This window comes from Alligator mississippiensis, chromosome 13 (genome assembly GCF_030867095.1).
Source record: "Alligator mississippiensis isolate rAllMis1 chromosome 13, rAllMis1, whole genome shotgun sequence".
Classification (NCBI taxonomy): Eukaryota; Metazoa; Chordata; order Crocodylia; family Alligatoridae; genus Alligator; species Alligator mississippiensis.
Genome location: NC_081836.1, coordinates 12819714 through 12842389, shown reverse-complemented (window position 1 = coordinate 12842389; position 22676 = coordinate 12819714). Strand labels below are relative to the sequence as shown.

Here is a 22676-nt window from a genome sequence, read left to right as displayed (position 1 = left end):
GGCTGCATTCTTGGTCACATGCATGCTGTGGCTGCACGCAAGCACACGGCATTTATCAGTGACATTGCCAATAACGTTAATTTCCCTTTTATAGGTGCCGATCAGATACGCAACCAATATATCAGTGCATCTCTAAAAATTAGATACAACCAACAAAACTTGCAGGTGTAGCCTCTTCTATATTTTGTATGCTGGATTCCCCTGCAAGTTCTGTTGCTGATATGAGAAGAAATAACTGTCCATGACCAAACTGTGTTTACACTTTATTGAAAAATACAAAGCTAGTAACAAAAGCTTCAATTAATAAAATAACGAACTTTTTATAGTAGTAAAGGCTTATTGTAACAATCAGACTTGGGTCTGAAATGGCACATTTATTAGACACACTGAGAGAGACGTGGTTAATATGTATATATTTTGATTATTTTAATGTTTAGTTGGGATTAAAAAAATAAATATTCCACTTTCACAGGAAGTCAGTGGGAGCAGGAATCTTTGCCCTGCTGTTATGTACAAGCAGTCACATGGCTACATCAGAGACATGAAACTGTCATAGGAACATTGTGGGAGGCTTTTAAAAATCACTTCATAACTGCGGCATGGCAAGAGAAGGCATGCACCATGGGGCTGTTGGGGTCACTGCTGAACACCATAGCCCCATCAGGGAATCATGGGAGGGTGGTCCATTCCTAGGCTTTGTTCAATCAGAAAGCCCAAGTCAATGTGGTTCTCGCACAGACTGAGATTAGAGTTTGCTCTGTAGTTAACCTCCGTTATGAATAAAGCCAGCATTCACAGGAGTAACGCTCCCCACTCACATGTGCGTAGTAAACCTCCTTTGCTCACAGAGGTGGTCGTAGCAGCAATGTGTGAAAAAGAATGAAAGGTGCATCATCCTGGAAGCAGGACAGGTGCGACAAAAGGTTGGCGTTAGTCTGAAAAGCAGGCAGAGGCTCTGGAAACAATGTGAACAGCTGCCCTGCCACAACTGCTTACAAAACAAATCGAGACCAAGCCACAATGTGGAAGGGCCAAAGAGGTGAAGAGCCCAGAGGTCCCACCCTTAGGCTGAGTCTTCAGATCAGTCCCCTCCCATCCCCCCCACAGCAAAACTGATGCTGCCGCCACATGTTCTGCAGACAGGGTGTGTGATCAAATCCTTCCGATAGCAGTCTCGCTCTGAGAGCACCAGCTTGAACCCAACAGCGATAATGTGCCTCAGGAATCAATCCTTCCATAGGAAGAAAACACTGCGGGTAGAAAGACAGAGGAAAATAATTGTCAGGGCCACCTTTTAGTCCCATGCCCTCCACTGCGGGGCAGGGACGGGCTGGTAGTTTCAGCACAGGAGCATGCCATGGAAATTCCTAAGTTCAGAGCCCAACTAGGAAGGTGGTTGCCTGTGGCCTGGGTACATCCTATCGCTCTATATTTGCACTGCATGGTGCAGTGCCATTTAGAGATACCTGAATTAGCTCAGGTACCAGGAGTTTAACTGCACTGACCTTATGCTTCACTCAGTTCAGCTCCCCCCCACCTTTCATGTGGAGCTAGCTGGGGTTTCCCTATAGCTGTGCACTGTAGACAGACCAGGGATTGTGTTTCTTTACCTCTAAAGCTTCCTCTTTTGGGTAGTGTGAGGAACAGCTAGTTTTTAGGGCACTAAGGAGACAAAAGAAGCCTGTCTTTGTTCACTATCCAAGGAAAAATGCCAAAGAGCTGCTCTCTGTATAGGTGCCACAGCCCAGACTCAGAGACACCTTTGTGGAGAATGCACATGGCCCCTGCACCCTGCAGGAGCCAACTAGCTGATTGCCAGGTCTGTAAATTCAGCAGCTATAATTAAGGATGACTGTTTCCATGAACTGTTTCTTTGTTCTTGATATTATTCCTGCTTGACAACTCTCTGCTTGAGGGTGGCTATCATGTGATTGACTATGGTCATCTTGCATAGGCCTACTTAACACTTTCAGTACTTACTTCTTTCTCTCAGCCCCTGCCCAAAGCTGTGGTAGACATGGAACAATGCCCAAAATAGGACAGATTTTATTGCCAGAGAGATGCAAGAGCCAGTGATAACAGCGGCTTCCAGCGCGTAGGAACTGCCCGAGCCCCACTCTCTAATCACCTGCAGAAAAACAGAGAGACACAAACAGTCAACATGGGTGTGGATTGAGACCTGCTGCCCAGGAGGTGACATGCCAGCCTGCTGCCAGAGAGACCATCACTGAGATGGTGAAGAGGTGAGCTGCTTTATGACATTGTTTTTAATAGATTTAAAATGGACTGCACAATAATCTCCCAGTGCAGTTCCAGCTCCCAACTACTGGCAGTTGTTGGTTATCCCCAAAAACAGCAGTGAAGCTATGGAGACCATGTCACAGCAGTCACCCCAGAAGTATGGTGTGGAGGCTTGTTGGTAGGAAATTGTCCCTGCCACTACTATTCCTGTTCTGTAAACATGCTTCAGTCTCCAAGGCTGCCCCCTTACTGTTACAGTTAAAACTGAAAGAGAGAAAGCCTTTCTTGTCCTCCTTCCATTCCTGTTCATCTTATTTAGGCACCTGCATAATCCAGCTCAGACTTCTGTTCTTTATCTTCCCACAGTCCTCCCCGTGTTTCTTCTTTTTCCTTGCCTTTGTTTCAGAACAATCCCATACAATGATCTCTTGGAGTCAAAAGGGATGACAGTGGAGGAAATGCTAGCTAGGAGTACCGTCCTAGGTAATCTCGGTATCGTTCAAGTCATGCGAACCTGACTGTCCTCACACTGATTGACTAGTGAGTCAGGTACAAGAAAACCAGGTGTCTCCTACTTGTCAGCCTCCCTCCATTGCGGCCACTTTGGGGACAAGACTGGTTTTACATGGCTTCTAATGCACACAGGCAAATTCTAGGTACTCCCTTCATCTCATTCCCCTGACCTTTAACAGCTTGAGAAATCTTTCCCTAGCCTTACAGACTTCTACTGTGTCTGTGTCTGCTTTTATTAACAGACTCTCTCAGGAACCACTTTTCTTGTCTAGCTTCTGATCCTTCAGTGCTTTTATTTAAACCAATAAAAGAGTTTTCCAAGCACTGCCTATGAAATGGCTCCCTATGCAGTAACTCTGGCTGCTTGACAGTGTCATCCTGTCTGGAACAACAGGAATTACTGTGGACTTACTACATTCCTTGAAACCCTAAAGCCTACACAAACCCCCTTTCTCAGTCATTCAGCTTTCTGGTAGGGTCTCAATACATCACTGTAAAGCCATTCTTGGTCAGGACCCTGCTAGGGATGGTTAAATGTGGATACATTCAGCCTATTAACTAGTCTGGCTCAGTTTGTGCAGAATTTATGACTTGGGGTCTACTCCATAAGTGATTTTGTGAAACTGCAAAATCTGGGATTGTCTAGGAAATCATTTTAAAAATAACTAAATAAATAAATAAAGTGCTGGCTCCCCAGTGGGCACCAGCAGTCCTTGTTACTGCAGCCAAACCTTGCAGCCCACCCAGGGAGGAAAGGTGCCAGCTGGCAGGGCCGCATGAAGGCCAATAGATAAGATGGCAGCTGCCCCCTCATCCCTCTTTCCCCCTGCTAAAGCCTCTCCATCACTTGGTGCCAAGAGGCAGGGCCATAAAAATGGCAGCAGACAAGATGGCAGCCACCCCCTTGTCCCTCCTCCTTTGCTGGGGGCTCTCCACCAGTCAGCGCTGAGGGGTGGTGGCGGCACAGCACGTCCAGGAAATATCTGCAAAATTTGCTCTTTATGCTGCAACCAACCTAGGAAAATTATTTAGTGCCACTGCAATTTAAGTAGGTCCCTATCTATGAAATATTTTTAAAAAGTCTAAAAATGTCCTGGTTCAGGAAGCACAGAAACATTAAACTTTATCCCTCTTCCCTTGGGCAACCTTGGCTTGTTGCCTCCCAGGTGTGCTCCTCTGTCAGGTGCTTACAAAGGAACATGTAGAGGCAGTCAGTTCACAGAAGGAAAAATCACGCGCATATTAAAACACGCTTTGCCTGCCCTGAGGAGTTGTGATTTTGAATGAAACTGTCACAATCTTGGTTAATCGGGCCTGGAGGAGAGAGGGAAAGGTGACTAGCTCTAAATGGTATCTCAGCATATGCTGTAGTTGTTTCAGATGTAAGCTACTCTGCTCTCACGAGCCAACTAGGCTTGGGCACATTAACACTAAGAAGGGAGATGTTGAGTGCTACAAGAGCTGGTAATAAAGACAGTGAGTGCTCTTCCTTTGACTGAGTCATGGCCCCTGTGTGGTATTAGAAGCTGCCTAGATAAAAGCAAGGTCTGGACTTGTTAACTCCTGGCCAAATTCCAACTCAGGTGATTCAATTCTGGCCATTTACATTTTCCTATGGTTTCGTTTGCTTCCTGTCCTAAACTGCAGCCCTCAGATGGTACATTTCAGTCTTGAAGTGACTGCTGGTAGGTACTTTGCAGCAGCGAAAAAGAGCCTTAATTTACTGATGTTTGTAAGGCAAGGTTCTTTATGTAGATGTGATATCTTTTATTAGACCAACTGAGTAGTTAAAAAAAAAGTTTTTAGCAAGCTTTTGGGTGCAATCACCCTTCTTCAGGCATAGGAAGTCCCTCCTGTTCTGAGACTCCAAGGAATGAGAGAAACTAAAAGTGTAACAGGATGCCAGCGAGAATGTAAATAGGTAGAAATTAGAAAGACAAAAGATACAGCAGGAAAGGGAGGGGGAAAAAAGCAGAGAGGGGGGAGTTAAAGGTGAGTAAGGGAGATTCTACAGTAGTAGTAATTCAAGGTAGAAAAGAGGCAGTTCGTAAAAAAGGAAATAGCTGGAAATTGGGAAGATGAAGGGCAGAAAAGGAGGGGAGAAAGGGGGAGGGAGGGAAAGAAAAGTGTAAGGTCAGGTCTGGCAGGTATCTGGTGAATCGGATGTTAGGCAGGTTGTAATGTGTAATAAATCCACTGTTTGTAAAGCACTGTGATGTCTCATATGGAAGTTACTAGGGAAGGTCCAAGTTATATGCATTAACTCCTCCACTCTGTATCATCCCTAGATGGGGACCAGGGTTGCATGTTAATGCCTTTCCCTGGTAAGTGCTTTTCCAAAGGGAGGCTTGCTGCATGGGTGGTGTGGTGGTACAGGAGTGTAAGGAAGCTGGCTGTGGTACTTGTGTTTCAGATACTAGTACTGCAGAAACTGACCCAGAGCTGAATGTCTGAAACACAAGCATTTGTGTTTCAGATGCTACCAGCTACAGGAACTGACTCAGAGCTGAATTCTTCCCTTCTGCTTGGCTGGAAATGTTTTGCTGGACAAATTTAAAGGTTTGTTTAGAATCTCAAGCCCAGGAAGATGCACTTAGTTTTGCATGGGGAAAAGCATATCCTGAGCAATTAGCTCTGTTTAATAGAAAATAACACTGGAAATAGAATGATCATTTGCACACGTGGCCAACCTCCCTGGCGGGGCTTAGCTATGGTCTGTTCACCTCCTCAAAGGGATGATGTCTCTTGACCAGGGGCATTTCTCCCCTTGCTGCCTCAGTTTCTTTAGGGCTGTTGGCAAGTGCAGACCTTAATGGTATAAGTGCTAGAAGGGAAGCAGGCAGTGCAGGTTGAGTGTTGGGTGGTTTTCTACCTTTGGGGAAAAGGGAATTATGCTCTACTGACACTGGTGCTGTAAGAGCTTCAGGATAGATGCTGGGCCTCACCAAAAAGTAACGATACATTAATGTGTCCAGTCAGCCCAGTCGCAGCATTTGTCCTGCCACATCGTGGGAGGGCTCAGCCTAAAGCTGTGTCTCTGGCCTGAGACTGCTAAGGCAGCAAACCAAGATGCTCAGAGAAGGGGCTTGTTCTACGGTGCCCCCTTCAACCAGGCATGGAAGAACACAGGCTGTCTAATAAGGGGATTTGGTTCGTGTTTCAGTGCAGCTGGCCAGCAGACTTTCATCCCCAAATGATTTTTGTTTTAATGGGAGCTCAAACAGAAAAGAAAATGAAGTGTTTGGGAGATTATCACAAAGCCGAACATCTGGGGATTCTGCTTCATTCAGAGCAAGCCAGAACAATTTCAAACAAACTGAAGAAGCTGTTTGGAGACTAGTTATTGGTGTGACTGAATTCAGAGAAACCTGAGCTGTTCTCAGCACTCGGGGCCCTTCTGATGAGAGGCTATGTGCTTTGTCCGCATTGTAGCGGTGCTGCCCCCGCAGTGATAAGAACTTCAGGAACACCTCTAGGATGCGGAGCACTGGCATTTGTTGGGTCTATGCTGTCTCTGTTTTGTCTTGGTCTGGAAGAAAGGTGGGGCCCCCTAAGGATATCCTCAGCACATGCTGGCCCCATGGCCATGCAGCAGGCCCAAGAAGCTGCCTGAATGCAGAAGCTGTCTGGCACTACCTGAACTATTGTGAAGGGGGAAAGCATCATACTAGGCACCAGGTAACTTGTGCCAGTAGATTTCACTGCCTTTTTGCTTAATTGTTCCTGATATTCTGACCATGGGAAAGACTGCCAGGATCTTTTCCTTTTGCCAGTCATCTCAAGGGCAACATAACACCCTATGGTTTCTTTCTGGACAGATGAGAAATACAGTGAACCTGATCCTGAAGAGCCTGGCACACTCTTCAGTAGGAACTGTGAATGTCTACAAGGTTTAGGACTTGGGCCCAACTCTCAGGGCTGTCCTTGGCCGGGGTGAATCAGGGCAACCGCCCTGAGCCCCGTGCTTTGGGGAGCCCTGCAGAGCTGGGCGGAGCAGCTACAGCGACTCATCACAGCCGCCAGCTATGCACCCAGCCACTCAGCACCCCTCTGCCACTGAATCCACCGCCGGTTTCTTCGCATCCAAGGCACGCAGGGACGGGGCCCCGCACAGGCTAATTTACCCCAGGCCCGGAACCCTGCTCGGGTCATCTCTGCCAACTCTATAATAGTCATGTAGGCACATGCAAGCCCCTCGGGTCCCAGCTGGAACTGGATGGGTTGTGTGTGTGTGGAGAGGCTGAACAAAGCCCAAGGACTAAGCAATGCGCAGAATTTCTCCTCCCCCTTCTGCAGCTCAAAACATGCCAAGTGTAAAGGAATTACCGTATAGAGCAGGTAGATGAGATAAGCCACTTCCGGTAAGTTCTGACTCAGAAAAATCCAGACCAAAGGTTTTAACTCTTTTAAGATCTACAAAATAGAAGACGATACAAGCAGCTTTAAGCCTGGATGTCGTAGACTCCAAAGAGGTGAAGGCTGCATTGGCCTAATTCAGATCCAGAAATCCCCTGTATTGGAACTGAGCCTCACTGGGAATGGAATAGTCCCCTGGTCACCCCGTCACCGTAGCACAGAGCCAGCCCTCCCAGCCAGTGTGCCAAGGTTAACTCAGTATCTTTTACTGTTGCAGACTTGAGCTCAAGGCTTGGTCTGGGTCACTGGTACCATTCTCCTGTCCCCACTTGCCCTCCTTCCCATGCACCTCCGCAGGGTGGGCTCTTCCAGCTTGAGTGCCCTGAGACAGGGTGTCAGGTGACGTTATGGGCCAAGATTGAAGCCTGTGCCGGGGGGGGGTGGAAGGTGGGGGGAGGGAAACTGGCCACAGCCAGACAATGCTGGCTTGAGCCACCTGGTCACTCTCAGCAAGGTTCAGCAGAGAAGCTGCTGGGTTTTCAGTATGGTGACTCCATGGAAGCTACTGTCATATTAACACATCATAGAAAAGGAGGGCTGGAAGAGACTTCAGGAGGTCATCTAGTTCAACCCCCTGCTCAAAGGAGTATCATCCCCAACTATATTGTCCCAGTGAGGGCTTTGTCTACCTGAGTCCTAAAAACCTCCAAGGATGGAGATTCCACAACCTCTCTGAGTAACCTGTTCCAGTGCTTTACTACCCTCCTCATGAAAATGTTTTTTCTAATATTTAACCTAAAATTCCCTTGCTGCAACTTGAGACCATTGCTCCTTGCTCTGTCATCTGCCACCACTGAGAACAGTCCAGCTCCATCCTCTTTAGAGCCCCCCTCGTTGGAGGTAGTTGAAGGCTGCTATTAAATCCCCCCTCAGTCTTCTCTTCTCCAGCCTAAATAAGCCCAGTTCCCACATAAGTCATTAGTCCCTAGCCCCCTAACCATTTTCACTGCACTCTGCTGGACTCTCTCCAATTTGTCCCCATCCTTTATGTAGTGGAAGGCCCAAAACTGGACCCAGTACTCCAAATGTTGCCTCACCAGTGCCCAATAGAGAAGGATAATCACTTCCCTCAATCTGCTGGCAATACTCCTACTAATTCAGCCCAGTAGGCCGTTAGCCTTCTTCGCAACAAGGGCACACTGTTGGCTCATATTCAGCTTACTGTCCACTGTAACCCCCAGGTCCTTTTATGCAGAGCTGAAAAGGACCTAGTCTCTCTGCTTGGTTCCTTAAGATGCAGTTTGAAATCACCCCAGTACACTGCTGTTTCTGGAACCTGTGGACTTGACACACCCTGGGGTTTTCAATTTTTTTCTTCCTGGGGGGAAATGAAGTCAATGAAAACTAAAGTCTGGGAGGGGGAAAGTAACAGAAAACCTTGTTGTGACACAGCAGTTCTTTCAGTGCTCAGCCCCAGGGGCTGTGGAGGAAGGGTTGTGATACACTTCTCCTTGAAGGAAGTAGCAGACTCCAGTGTCCTTCATGAGAAGGGCAGGGCTGCTCAAGGACAGACGTGCTGAATCACAGGGCACCATGCACCTGCCAGAGCCAAGTGTTGCCCAGATAGCTCGGCAGGCTACAGTCATATGAAGCCTAGTATTATCCTAGCAGTGGCCAGTACCTGTAGCTCTGCAGCCAAGATCCTAAAGGTGGGAGTACCAGACACCTTCTGCAGGATACATCGAGATTTTACGGCACAAATGCCAGCCTTACATTCTGCGATGGGCACTATACAGGGCTCCTTTTTGCGATGACAGATGACTGGGGATGGGGTGTGCACAACAATACAGTGTTCGCTAGGTATATCTGATCCTGCCTTGGGGCAAGGGGGATGGACTGGGTAACTTCTTCTGGTACATGTCTGCCCTATTTTCCATGTCCCTTACCCACTGAAACAAGGGCTGGAAGGAAATCAACTTCCAAACTGGAGGGTAGGAGACCAGCCCAAGGCAGAGGGAGGAGGGGACTGGGAAACAACTGAAAGCAAGGGGAGGAGAGAGACTAGTGCAGGGAAGTCTCAAAGCAGGGTGGCAAGAATGCAGGCAGGTGATCCACTGGAGCATCTTTACAGCGATTCAGGAACAGCTCACCACAGATGCAGAGAGACTGTGTAGGTTATTATGTAACTTGTAACATATTCTCAATCTCCAGGTGAATCTGAGAAAAGTCACAGTCCAAGGGATTTATGCAGGGCAGCTATTCAGGTTAAACTTGTTTTTTGACATTTGGTGGTGAAAACCTGATGGGGGATGTATTTCTAGTCATGAGGCCCTCCCTGCCTCAGCTGTCTCTCTGACACGACCAGAAAGCACAGATCTAACACTTTACTCAGGTATGTAAGTGCAGACAGAAAAAGTGCAGATGGGCATTTTACTGTCTGACTTCCCTGCCCAGGCATTTCAAGATGGCTTTGCTATTCTCACAGAAAGAGGAGGAGGAGGAGTCTGTTGCAACTTTTGCAAACAGATGCCTGGCCTCAGGTGAGAGTTGACTGTATGCAGCATTTCACCTAGAGGGAAACGGTTTTTAAAATTCCCAATGATTTTGGCTACCTTCGTAAGTCATTAGTACCTGTGGGAAAGCAAACAATTGCAGGCTTCTGGAAAGGTATGTGTAACTCGCTGTACAAAACGCCACTTCATCCATTAAGAATTTGCATGAGTGGTTGAAGCAATCAGAAAAATGCTGGAAATTCTGAACCTAACTCATTCCAGGCAACATCAGACAAAAAGATTGGACTCAACTTTGGTCCCGATGCTGCAGCTTTGGCTGGGGCAGAACTCCCAAAGGTTTCAGTGGAACTTGTGCTCAAGTTTAACCTAAAATCCAAAATTTCAAATTCGTAAGACTTTAGGTCAATCTTAATATAGTCATTTACCATTTTAAAGGGTGTCCTAATTCAGTGCTACTCATCCGTTTTCATAGCGGACCTACCCATGGCTTCCTGACTATGTAAAGGGTGGGGTGGTTGTGATCCCCAGACACGTTTCCATCCCCAATGTGACCACCTATTCCCTAAGGAGTTTGTCCCATTATCATAGTATTATAGTATCATAGTACGTAGGGTAGGAAGGGACCTAAACAGATCATCAGGTCCGACCCCCTGCCCTGGAATTACAGAATTCCTAGAGTCCTACTCAGAAATTAACACTTACTGCAATGATGCCAATGGTTACTTTCAGGCAAGCCCAGAGGACCCCAGTTGCTAGGATGATGCTATGTGCGAGGGTAATTCCATGCAGACTTGTCAGCAGCAGAACACACAAGCAGAGCTGAGAGGCAAGAGACAGAGAAACCATGGAATTGCCATTTTTAAGCTGTGCAAGTCCAAAGATGCAAAGTGACTGAGGCGATCTCACCAGCTCCCAGGGGACAAAGTGGGTACAGCTTAAAAAGCAGAACACCTCTCCCTTAGGAAAACATGATAGTACCAAAGTGGGGAAGCAAGGACTTACATTATACCCTTTAAGCTATACCAGCACCAGCAATATGCTCACAGGATATAGCAGTAGTAAGAAGCATACTGGAAAGAGAATGGTTCATATTGAACCCCCTTCCTCCAAAGAGGGCTCTGTGGTTCACTGTAGATATCTGATAATTTGGGTTGCTACCCAACCTCTGCTAGGTCAAGTTGTTCTGTACTAGATTGCAATTCTCCCACATCCAGTATTTTCGTGCCAAACATAGAGGCAGCAGTTCAAATGATACCCAAGCAGGAACTGCACAAGCTGAAAAGCTATTTGTTGATAAGCCTTTCCCACTTGAGGAATGTGGAAACAGTGGTATGGAAATACTTCTGGGAGTCATTGCCCCTCTGGGCAAACTTCCTTCCAAATAGTATGATACTGCTTCAGCTTTGTCTGACATGACAAGGAGAAAACATTATCTAGATCAATATTGTGGACTTTAGCCATATTTCCCTTTAAAGGCAATTAAGTAGGGAAAGTGAGGCACAAAGAGGATCATATGGAAAGTCAATGGCTAAGCTCAGGAACAGAACCTGAGAGGTGGGTCACGGCTGAACTATTCTGTGCCTGAAGCCAATTCTACTTTACAGTTAATATTCACGGGAGAAGAAAACTAAGCAGAAGTTATTAGTACCTGTGCCTGAAGATCAAAGGTCAACATCGAAAAGCAAAGGTTCAACATAAAATACTGTGACTGGAGACTTTCCAGAGCTCCACCCACCCGGAAGGCCATCATACTTTGACTCTGAATGAGGATGACGGCACAGATGACATCAAAGGCTCCAACCAAAAGGATCAGAATGAAGCGGGCCTGATGAGAAAAGAAAAGCCAAATGGTTAGAGTGGCCTACTTGGTCTGGCTGCACTACAGCCAAATAGTTGTAAACAGAAAGGTGGAGACAAAGCTGGTCCTTACAATTAATTTGTTATGGTTGGAAATAACAGAGAGAAGGAACAAGGAAATCAGGCCATAACTAGATTACTTTATGGGAGTTTCCATGTCTGCATAAAGAAGTAGAAAGTCTGACGGGCTGAGGAGAGAACCTTCCTTGTTCGTTTCAATGGTCAAAACACTGTGTTTAGTAAGTTCAGTACAGGTTTCCCTCAATGTATGCGGGTTCTTTATATGTGAATTCGCTCTTATGCAATAAGCATATTTAGACCCATAATTCGTTATGAGAGGTAAATTGGTTCTTATGCGATCAGCATAGATGTCCCCCTGCCCAAGTAGATAAGTCTGTGGGGGGAGGGGAAAGGGCAGGGGCTCCACTCACCCCAGCCCCAGTTGCAGCAGCCCTAGGAGTAGCTGGCGCCAGCTGCCTGCAGCCACTGAGCTACACCATGCTCCACCTGTCCCCCCGTGCCTGGGCTCACCCCAGCTCCTGGGCTGTGCCGTGCCGTGGTGCAGGCAACTGGTGTCGGCTGCTCCCAGAGCCACTCTAGCACGGACTGGGGTGAGTGCGGACAAGTGGAGCCCCAGATGGCACAGGCCACAGCACTCGCCCCAGCCCCAGCTGCAATGGCCCTGGAAGCAGCTGACACCAGCTGCCTGCACCAGGGCACAGCGCAGCTGAGGAGGAGAGGTGAGTTGGGACAGGCGGAGCACAGTACAGCACTGTGGCTGCAGGCAGCTGGCACAGGCCGTTCCCAAAGCCGCTGCAGCCAGGGCTGGGACGAGTGCCACTTTGTTCCCTCTGCTTTGCTGCCTTGTGCAACCAGGGGAGTGACATCCTTCCCCCCATTCCTTCCCTGTTCCCAGCCTCACTCCCTCCCTCCCCGCCATGGGAACCTTTCCCTATTTGTTACATTGTAAAGTGGGTTCACTTTATGCAAATTTGATTTATGCGTCGTTCTCCAGGAATGCATGTACAGCATACATCAAGGGAAACCTGTATAACTTTGAACCTTCTGGGGCATATACAAATAGCTGTATCTGAGGCCTTGTCTGCATTAGCAACGATTGCTGCTCTACTTGTACTGCCGCAGCTAAAATGCCAAAACAGCCCTAGCGTGGATACAATTATAACTGGTATGAAAATGTTTATCCCAGTATTGCTTATTCTTGCTCAGGAAGCAAAAAATAAATAAGTAAATAAAGCTGGGACAGCACCTGTCATTTTACACTAAAGCTTTTATCCATGTAACTAGTATCGTAAAAAAAATCACCCCTACCTATAAAACTTGCAGACCAGACCTCACTTCCTGCTTCTTGTTTAATATATAAGCAGATGGGCTGGATTTATACAGTCAAGTCATTTGCATCTCTCTGATGTCTTTTAGCTACTGACCCTTTCAACCCTGCTCACTGTAAATACATGACTAGTAACTACATATGCTATTGGTATGTCAATTGAATGAGTCAATCCTGTACTGCTTTCATCTCTAAAGTTACTTGTTTGCAGTATTCCTGTGTGCCCCAATTAATGTCAAGGTAACTGCAGCTGGGAAGTTCTTTCCCACCCTGGAGTGGATATGTGCGAAAAGGGGGATGTTTTACCTGGAAGCATGAGGGAAGAAGCTTAACTATACCCCTGCACAGAACTAGCTTAATAAATAGAACCACGGAAAGTTAAATACCACATCCCTCAGCCACCCCTTTATCCCAGTTGATTTGCAGCTTCCCTTAAAGCTGAATGCCAAAGCTACTGCATAGTGGTAGGGAACTTGGGCTAATGTCAGGGTCCTGCAAGGGGATTCAGTTCCCAGCTCAGACTTCGTTGTGAGATCTTGGGCAAGTCAGTTTGCTAGGTCTGTGCTTCAGTTCCCCAACTGCAGTGAAGATAAAATCCAATGATGTGTGTACTGCATGCAGGTAACTATGATAATGAAGGCATAATAGTACCTAGATGACAAACTTTATGGCCCCCTTCAGGAAAAATAAATGCCCAATATTCCCTGTGATGCTGCCTCATGTGGGATGCTTTGCTGAGATATTTGAAGTTAATGTGTAGAGAAAAGCAAAAGAAATCAAACTGGGATGCTGACCAGGAGCTTTGGCTTTTGTTCATCAGCGAGAACCATGAAGTTTACAATGGATCGAAACATCACCAGCAAGATGGAGAGAACGAAGACAATGAGCTCCTGGCGATTCTCCTGCAGGATCCCTCTGGTCACGTAGTACACACAAAACACTAAGAAGGGGAAACACAGATCAGTAACCAACTGGACTAAGATTGCATGCAGGGAATTTGTTCCTTACATCTGATGCAGATAAGACTGTGTTCTAGTCCAAAGCATATAAAGACCATGTTTTGGCTTGCTTTCAGATTCCTTAGAAAGCAGCACCGGAAAATATCAACCCATGCCAAAAATAGCAACCCAGACCAAATGACAGTGTTATTTGTTTTGTTAACAGAACCAATTGAAATTGCACAGGCTTCGTAATGGGAGCAATAACAAAGATGAGTATCTTGTGTTGGCAAAGGAATTCAACCTCCATGCACCCGCATCCTTCAAACACACACTGGATTTTAGTATTGCTCAACTTGCCCCAGTACATTATGGGTGATGCTGAAGGTGATACTCGACCTAGGAACAGTCTGACAACTTGTCTGCTGGACAGTAGCTATACTGGATAGATTGCTTTAATTTTAACTCTTGTTCGTTAAAGAAAACCTGAAAACTTTCTAATGCAGGAAAGACTCATCTGGAAGGGCACTAAGATTTAAGCCAACAGCCATTGTTGAGTAGGACTCTGAGTAGGACTCTAGGAATTCTGTAATTCCAGGGCAGGGGGTCTTCATGCCTTTCTGCCTAAGTAGGAACAAGGAACCAAAGTTTTTCCCATTGTAAGAACAGGAACCTTTTCTCTGTTCCCCAAAAAATATTTGCTCCTTTTATCTCCGTTCTGTTTCATTCATGTGACTGAAAAGTACCAAGTTCCTTTTGGGGAAACACTCTCCCTGGACTCCCTACATGGAGTGAGCAAGTACTCCTGGGATATGAATGGGCTGATGTGGCACATGCAAACGAAGCACCGATTTTCTAAACAATGTAACCATCTTTCTGTAATCACTTGGGCTTTTCTAACTGGACCATTCAAGAGAACAGAGTTCCCCTTTCACTCTCACTGACTGTAAGAGGCTATCAAACATGCTTAGCAGACTGAAAAAACTAGCCTTGTGAGCTGTTTTGCTTCTTTAAACACTATAAAAAGAAAATAAGACCAGGGATATCTTTTGTCCTAAAAGGTTTCTATTTCTGCTTGCTCTTCCTTTTAAATATTAGAAAGTCACTTCTTGTGTACTGCAGAAGTCTATAGAGGCTTCTGTATAGTGACACTAATGCCATAAAACACAAGGCACTGAAAACAGCAATTGAGTTGGAAAGGGATTTTAAAACTTGCTTTTAGTGAACATTTAGGAAAAGGCATCTCTGCTGTCTTTATTCAAGACATCTACCCCTTCGATTAAGGTGCGATAACTCACAATTGACATGTCTGAACCCTTTGAGAGGCACTTGTGTGCAAGCATGGAAAACACACATAATGTTCTCATATGTCTGAAATAAAAAAGCAGGAAACTCTTTTTGAAATCATATTTGCCAGTGGATTTCACTGATATTTGCTGACAGCAGAGACAAAGAATCTGAGGGGCCCATTCCAGGTTCTAGGCTGGATTTTGCAGCAAATAGACTCTTGTATCTTTTTCTTGCCTCCCCACTACCCACAAAATGTGACCTCTTTTGCACAGTCTCTCTAATCTGTCCAGAACTCTGTGCTGTCTCTTACCCATCCAAGTCCTTGTCATGGAGTCAGTCTCCACTCCTCAGACCTCTTGTCCTAATCTATCTGCCCAGTCTCAGCCTTAGTTTTCTCATCTAGGCTTGTTCCATCAGGCCTAGCCTTTCCTTACTCTCTTGATATCCCTCCCTCCCCACTCCTAGCCTAGCTCGTTACTTGGCCAGTGCCAGTTTCCGTCCATAATAAGGAGTACATGGAGCAGTTCCAACAGAAAAACTTGTTTCTTTAACAAAACATGGAAGCTCAACTTTCTTTGAGGGCATTAGGCCTTGCTTGTCTGCACTTTGAGAAAGCCGTGTTTGCAACATGTTAGTTAATGCAAGTTAGCTGGCCTGCATTCAAATCTTTGCATAGACAAATTGTGGCTTTAATGTGTTAGCTGAATGATTGTACCTCAACCAGCTAACATCTTAAAACGAAAACTTGCTGATGTGAGAATTTTAACATCTTCCGCAGTACATCAGGTAACGTGTTAAATGTATGTAGTTTTCCCCAGTGGAGACACTGTGTTAGAAATGCACAGACAGATTTCCAAATCTACCTGCTGGCTGCGGGGTAGAATACTTGTTACTGGGCATGTCTATCTGTGCAATGAATTCAAAATGAACTTACCACACAGTAAAAATACTGTGCAGTAAGCCTACTGGGGAGCATGTCCACAGGTGGTCTCTCTTGGGAGCCGATTTGCTTCCACCCTGCTCTCCCCCCCTGCAGCAGCCAGGGGGAGCTCCAGGCTCCCGCGGGGTGCTAGCCCAGAGGCTGGCAGGAGCACAGGGCTAAGAGGTAGCCGTCTCCTGGCCCCATACATTGATTTCATAGACTTTCATAGATTTCACAGATGTTAGGGCTGGAAGGGACCTCGGAAGATTATTGAGACCAACCCCCTGCCCCAAGGGCAGGAAGTCAGCTAGAGTCAAAGGATCCCAGCAAGACAGACATCCCACTGCTTCTTAAAGGAGTCCAAAGTAGGTGCTTGCACCACCTCCGGAGGGAGTCTATTCCAGGCCTTGGGGACTCGGACAGTAAAGAAGTTCTTCCTTATGTCCAGCCTGAAACAGTCTTGGAGGAGTTTGTGACTGTTGGACCTTGTCATCTCTTGGGACACTGTGGTGAACAGACGTTCCCACAGATTCTGATGCACACCCCTGATGTACTTATAGGCTGCCACCAGTTCATCCCTGAGCCTGCGCTTTTCCAAGTTGAAGAGTCCCATGGCTGTCAGCCTTTCTTCATAAGGCCTATTCTCCTGTCTTCTGATCATGTGTGTGGCTCTCCTCTGGACTCTCTCAGCTTCTCCACACCCTTCTTGAATTGTGGGGCCCAGAATTGGATGCAGTACTCCAGCTGAGAGCAAGTACAGCGGGAGGATGACATCCTGAGATTTACTTGAGAAGCATCTATGGATGCAAGCCAGAGTTTGGTTTGCTTTACCAGCTGTGGCATCATATTGGTGACTTGTGTTCATCTTGTGCTCAGTCATGACCCCCAAGTCCCTTTCAGCCATGGTGCTAGTGAGCGTAGCACTGCCGAGCCTATAAACGTGGGATTTTTTTCCCCCCCAAGGTGAAGCACCTTCCATTCATCGGTACTGAATGTCATCAGGTTTGTATCTGCCCACTTTTTGAGCCTATCCAAGTCAGCCTGGATCACCAGCCTATCCTCAGGTGTGGACACTCTACCCCAAAGTTTAGTGTCATTGTCAAACTTGGCCAGTCCACTTCTGACACCAGTGCCCACATTGCTGATAAAGATGTTAAAAAGTACAGGTCCAAGGACGGAGCCGTGGGGGACACCACTGGTCACGGAGCACCATGTTGATACACTTCCGTCAACTACCACTCTCTGGGTCCAGCCTCTGAGCCAATTTCCCAGCCATCGGACTGTGATGTAGCTGAGGCCACAGTTGCCCAATTTTTCCAAGAGGAGATCATGGGACACCAGATCAAAGTCTTTTTTAAAGTCCAGATATATAATGTCAATCTCTTCTCCCTTGTCCAGGTGATATGTCACCTGGTCATAGAAGGAAATGAGATTGGTCAGGCAAGACCTACCCACAACAAACCTGTGCTGGCTGTCCCCCACCATGTTGCCATTGGCCAGCTTGACAAGAATGGACTCTGATGATTTTTTCCAGAATCTTCCCAGGGATAGAGGTCAAGCTGATTGGCCTGTAGTTCTCTGGATCTACTTTCCTCCCTTTCTTGAAGATGAGTACCACATTGGCCTTCTTCCAGTCTTCAGGTACTTCACCTGAGCACCAGGAGTTTTCAAATATCTTTGCCAGTGGCTGGCCTACGACTCCTGCCAGCTCCTTAAGTACTCTGGGGTGCAATCTGTCAGGACCCACTGACTTGAAGGTATCCAGCCTCTCAAGGTGTTCTTTTACAAAGTCTACACTGATGCTGAGTATAAATTCACCCTCACCCTGGACATCCCGTATCATGCTAGGTGGTGTGGTCCCTTTGGGTTGACGAAAAACCAATGCAAAGTACCCATTAAGCAGGTTGGTGCTTTCCTGGATGTCGGTTATCAGTTGTCCCATTTGGTTTAGCAGGGGTCCAGCATTACCCTAGTTTTTCTTCTGACTCCCCACATATCTGAAAAAGGACTTTTTATTGTTCTTGATACATCTTGCCAGGTGGAGTTTGGTTGCAGCCTTGGCTTTTCTGGTCACTCCCTACAGGTACAGACCAGTGCAGAATACTCCTCCTCTGTGGCGATTCCTATCTTCCATCCTTTATAAGCCTCTCTTTTTTGGCGTAGGAGGTCCACAAGTTCCCTGCAGAGCCAAGGCAGTTGCTGTGCCCTTTTGCTACCTTTCCTCCGAGATGGGATGGACATCCCTTGTGCTTGCAGGATTGCACCCTTAAGGAGCGACCACTCCTCTTGGACTCTTCTCCCTGTTGAATCATGGCCCCTTAGGGCCTTGACAACAAGCCTCCTCAGCTTATCAAAGTCAGCTTTCCTAAAGATGGGGAGGGGTTGTGATGTGCACTAGGTAGGAGAGCTCTTGCTGAAGAGCTCTCCCACCCTATGCACATGGAGATAAGCTCTGTGCCCAAAAGGGCTTCCCTATGGCTGGCTGGGACCTGTCCTCCTCTCCTCGCCCCTCCCTCACAGCTGTTTCCCAGCCCCCTGACCCAATCCATCAGTGGGGCAGCTAGCAGTCAGCCCCCAGCTGGTTGGGGAATTCCTGTCCAGTCAGGAGTTTGCTGCTAGCTGCCCCACCGGCAGATTAGGACAGGGCTGGGACATATGTCCCTACCCAATACCTCTTTCTAAGCCCCATGGAGCGGGAAGAGAGCTGTGGGGCTGGTACTTGGCCCAGACCGGGACAGTTCCTGGCTAGTCCTGGGCTGCATGCGGAAGTCTGCACATACAGCCTGGAGCTGGCTGGAACCTGCCCTGAAAAGGGACAGTTCCCAGCCAGCTCCAGGCAGGGTGAGGAACTCCCCATGCAGGGAGCTCCCAGCCCTGGCTCTGTGATTGGAGCAGTGGCTGGGAGCTTCCTGCTGCCACGGCAGAGGGACATCGTCCCAGCCGGGCTCCAAGCTCGGAGCCCGCTCCAGCAGCAGGCAGTTCCCAGGGGCAGGGAGCAATCTCCCAACCCTTGCTGTGATTGTGGAGCCAGAACCCAGAGCATCCTGCTGCTGAGCCCACCCCGGCAGTGAGCAGCTCCCAGGGGCAGGGAGCAATCTCCTGCCTCCTGCTGCCCAGCTGGCCAGGAGTAAATTTGCTCCCAGTTGGTCATCTACACATGCATTACTGCACAGTGACTACTCCATAGTGAATTTGCTATCTGCATTTGGAGTAGACCAATTTACTGCACAGCTTAAACATCTGCACGTGTAGACGGTGACGCTTACTGCGCAGTAAAGTATCTCATATACACACACCCAGTCTGAACAGTAACATGGGATGTATGAGGAAAAGCAGATTAGAGTCACGAAAGTTGCTTTCACCATCTTCTTAAGCAACATAATGTAATGGATCTGATATTCTTCAGCTTTCTGGGTTGCATCAGATGGCCACTGCTAGCAGAAAGTGGATGCCAAACTGGATGGACCAGTGTTCTACTCTAATGTTTCAAAACTTACATTTGTCTTATGATTCCTGTGTGACCAGCTGCTAACTGGAGCAAAGTTCTGTAACAAATTACTGTTTAGTTTGCATGTGTTAATTAGAAAATATGAAACAACATCAACAGCCTTCACTCTGTTTGGTGACAGCATCAAAGCTGCCTGGCAGCAATTGCTTATACCCTGTGTAAAGACCAGCTGCCCTTCTCAGACTCCAGGCATGATGCCCACAGTGACTAGCAGTTCCTTCCCAGGCTTCTGTTGGCCAGCCAGCAGCCAAAACCCACTCATACCACCTGCTGAGGCTTCCCTAAATACCTTTATTTATCTTAAAATTAAGCTTCATTTTGATTGAATTAGGGAGGATCTAGGAAGGTGCAGTGCAGTTTCTGTTGATATTATTACTGGACATATTCTAACTGTGCCACTGTACAGGGCTAATAGTTCCCATAGGGTGGAAACCATTAGACTATAAGGACCTGGAAAGAACAAGGCGGTCATTTTACTTTATTAAAATACTGTTTGCTTTGTGTGGCATAGAAAGACCATATTTTCTGTTTTTTAAGAACCAATTCGCCGGTCTAGCTTCTTGCAGCGTAAGGAGACACTTTTGGAATCAGGTTCCACTTGAGAGACTCTAGCTGAGCAGAGACACTATGGATCTGTTATAGCACAGACGTTTTAAAAATGGAAGCTGGCAACCACTCTTGGGCACAGCAGAAACTATGTAGGTCTAAGTAAAATTATATTGTCCTAAACCCAAACATTGGCCTAGCTGCCCAATGGGAAACCACTATAATAAAATCATGCAAAACCAATAGGAAAAAAGCGACCAAAAGACAATCCTGGAACCAAAATAGTTGATGTTATGTAAAGAACTGTTCTCTACATGACATTACTTTTATTGCTGATGGTCTGCCTAAAATAATAGAGAAGTGTGCACCGCTAAACTAAGGCAAGGTCGTTTATACAGGATCAAGGCATAATGCATTTATTATATCAAGCAGAACACAATCAGAAGCCTGAGCTACCCTTTATTTGCTGATATCGTTGTGAATCAATGCACCAGTTTTAACACATAGGAACTGGTTATTTCTTACCAACTCCAATTAACTGTATAAGAGAAATGGTGAAATCTTCATCTCTCTGTCGAACAAGGGTCTCTATGGTTAGTCCTATTACACTCAACAAAGACAGGATAGTCACACAGAAGTAGATCTTGACCGGGAAGGACAATTCTGACCAAGGCTTTATCTGGAATTAAAGGAAATATGTATAAACACATAAGACAGGCACAGGATGCTTGGCATCTGAAAGTTTGTCAGACTTCTCTTCCAACTACACAGTTGATCCAATAAAAGGTATCACAAAAACCCTTTGCCTCATACGTTTCCTACACCATCATGGCTACAACACTCCAACCCTATTATTAAACACTTAGGCCTGTTTGAAATCAGGGCATTGAACTCAAAAAATGCAACAGTGGTTAAATTGTCCTTCTTTTAATACATGCCATTGCATGCTATAACGAGGGGAAGCCACTTACATAGCTCCAACTGTTATGCAGTTGTTTCCAGCCCTACAATGTCTCACTGCTCATCTATTTTACCCCTAGGGATCAAATTCTGCTTTTCATAGGACTGCCCAGGAGTGCAGGGTACTGTAAAGCTAAAGTCCCTGAAATCAAGGCTTTTGACCTACAACAATATGCTTACAAGGACACTGAATGATCTTCTCCCCTCTCACACCCAAAAGTCTCTCTCGTTTTAGAACTTTGGGTCGAAAATTAATGTAACGCTTAAACTTCCTGGGTGATGTCCCGAGGCCGTGAACAAGCTGTTTTCAAATTTGCTGAGAATGAACAAAACCTTGGAGCCTGTTGCTGGGAAGAGGCTATGCCACGTTGACAAAATATTTTTCTGTGCTACTGATAATAGGAAAAAGACCGTATTACAGGCACGTGGAACTTGAGAGTCATCTGGAGGCAGAGTTTAGCATAACATAATTATTGCAACACAGCTTCATTTAGCAATTTCCTCAACTGATTTCAAGACTTCCTACAGTTTATTTCAACTGAGGGGCTCACAGTATCTATTTCCACTTTCTAATGAACAATACACACAGATTATTTGACTGGTCAGTTTTATTCTAAGTACCTAGTTCAAGTACTTACAGGGCCGCAGGGGGTGGGAATCAGTTCTTGATGCCTAGGTGTTAAATTTGGCAGCGGGAGGTCTGCACTATCCCTGGGTGGAGGAAAAGGAAGATCCCTTTAGCGACAGTTAGGAAGAGCAGAGCGAAGTCACGTTTATCTGACAGCGCTGGGGAAGAGAGATGGGACAGCCACTGCGCAGCACGTACAAACCAGCTCTCAGACAGGGCGCTGCAGACGCTCAGTCACCCGCTCCCTCAGCACCGCTCGGTTTTAGCGTCTCAGTGCCAGTGGGCGCGCGTCCCCGGGCTCTGCCTGACACCTGTGCCGTGTGTGCGGGGCGGTGGCGCGTTTCATGGCTGTGTCGCCGCGCCCTTCCTGAGGCCATGCCCTGGTTGCGAGGGGACAGCGCGGCCCTGCCTGGCCCTGGCGGGGTCTTGCCCCTGCCGCAGGCCCAGCACAACGCCTGGGGAGCGCGGCACGGGCAACACCACGGGGAGGACGGGGATGCTGCCACAGTGACATCACAGAGCCCAGCAGCAATGTCACAAATCAGTGTGATGATGTCATGGGGCAGATGCTGCCGCAATGACATCACAAAACCCAGCAGCGTAATGATATCACGGGGCAGATAGTACCCAGTGGCATCACAGTCCAGCAGCGATGTCACAAAGCAGTGTGATGATGTCATGGGGCAAGGCAGGGAGGCTGCCGCCATGACATCACGGAGAGCAGCCGTGACGTCATAGGCAAGGTAGCCGTGCACGCGCCGGGCCGGGCCGTACCACCAGCGCCAGGTGAAGGGGGTGACGCTCCTCCCCCAGACCCGAGGCCAGGGCGGTGCCCCGAGCCCGGCCCGCGCCGGCAGCCGCCCCGCCCCGCACCCCCACCGCGCTCTCCCGCTACGGGTGCCCGCGAGGGCCGGGCCGCGCGCCGGCGCTACCTGCTCTCGGCCGGCTCCATGGCCGCGGGAGGCTCCCCCGGGGCGGACGCTACATGGCTGGACCGGCCGCGCCCCGCTTCCGGGTCCATCGCCCACTTCCGGGGGAGCCTGGCAACCATCAGAC

At 47.4% G+C, this 22676-nt stretch overlaps 1 protein-coding gene across 3 annotated transcripts; it reads right to left on the bottom strand.

Annotated features, from left to right (window-relative positions):
• Positions 1–250: 250 nt before the first annotated feature.
• LOC102570460 (uncharacterized) lies at positions 251–22663 on the bottom strand. 3 transcript variants are annotated; one of them, XM_006259280.4, is made up of 9 exons: positions 22553–22662; positions 21631–21703; positions 20558–20711; positions 13623–13768; positions 11272–11448; positions 10326–10442; positions 7081–7167; positions 1981–2128; positions 251–1250 (listed from the first exon to the last, which is right to left on the bottom strand). In XM_006259280.4, the coding sequence occupies exons 1-9, from the start codon at positions 22639–22641 to the stop codon at positions 1219–1221; spliced, it is 1023 nt and encodes a 340-aa protein (XP_006259342.2). In that variant the 5' UTR covers positions 22642–22662; the 3' UTR covers positions 251–1218. The 3 variants fall into 3 exon arrangements, with proteins under 3 accessions (XP_006259342.2, XP_019349451.2, XP_006259343.2); XM_019493906.2 differs by lacking the exon at positions 7081–7167 and having other exon boundaries at positions 22553–22663; XM_006259281.4 differs by lacking the exon at positions 10326–10442 and having other exon boundaries at positions 22553–22663.
• Positions 22664–22676: the final 13 nt, after the last annotated feature.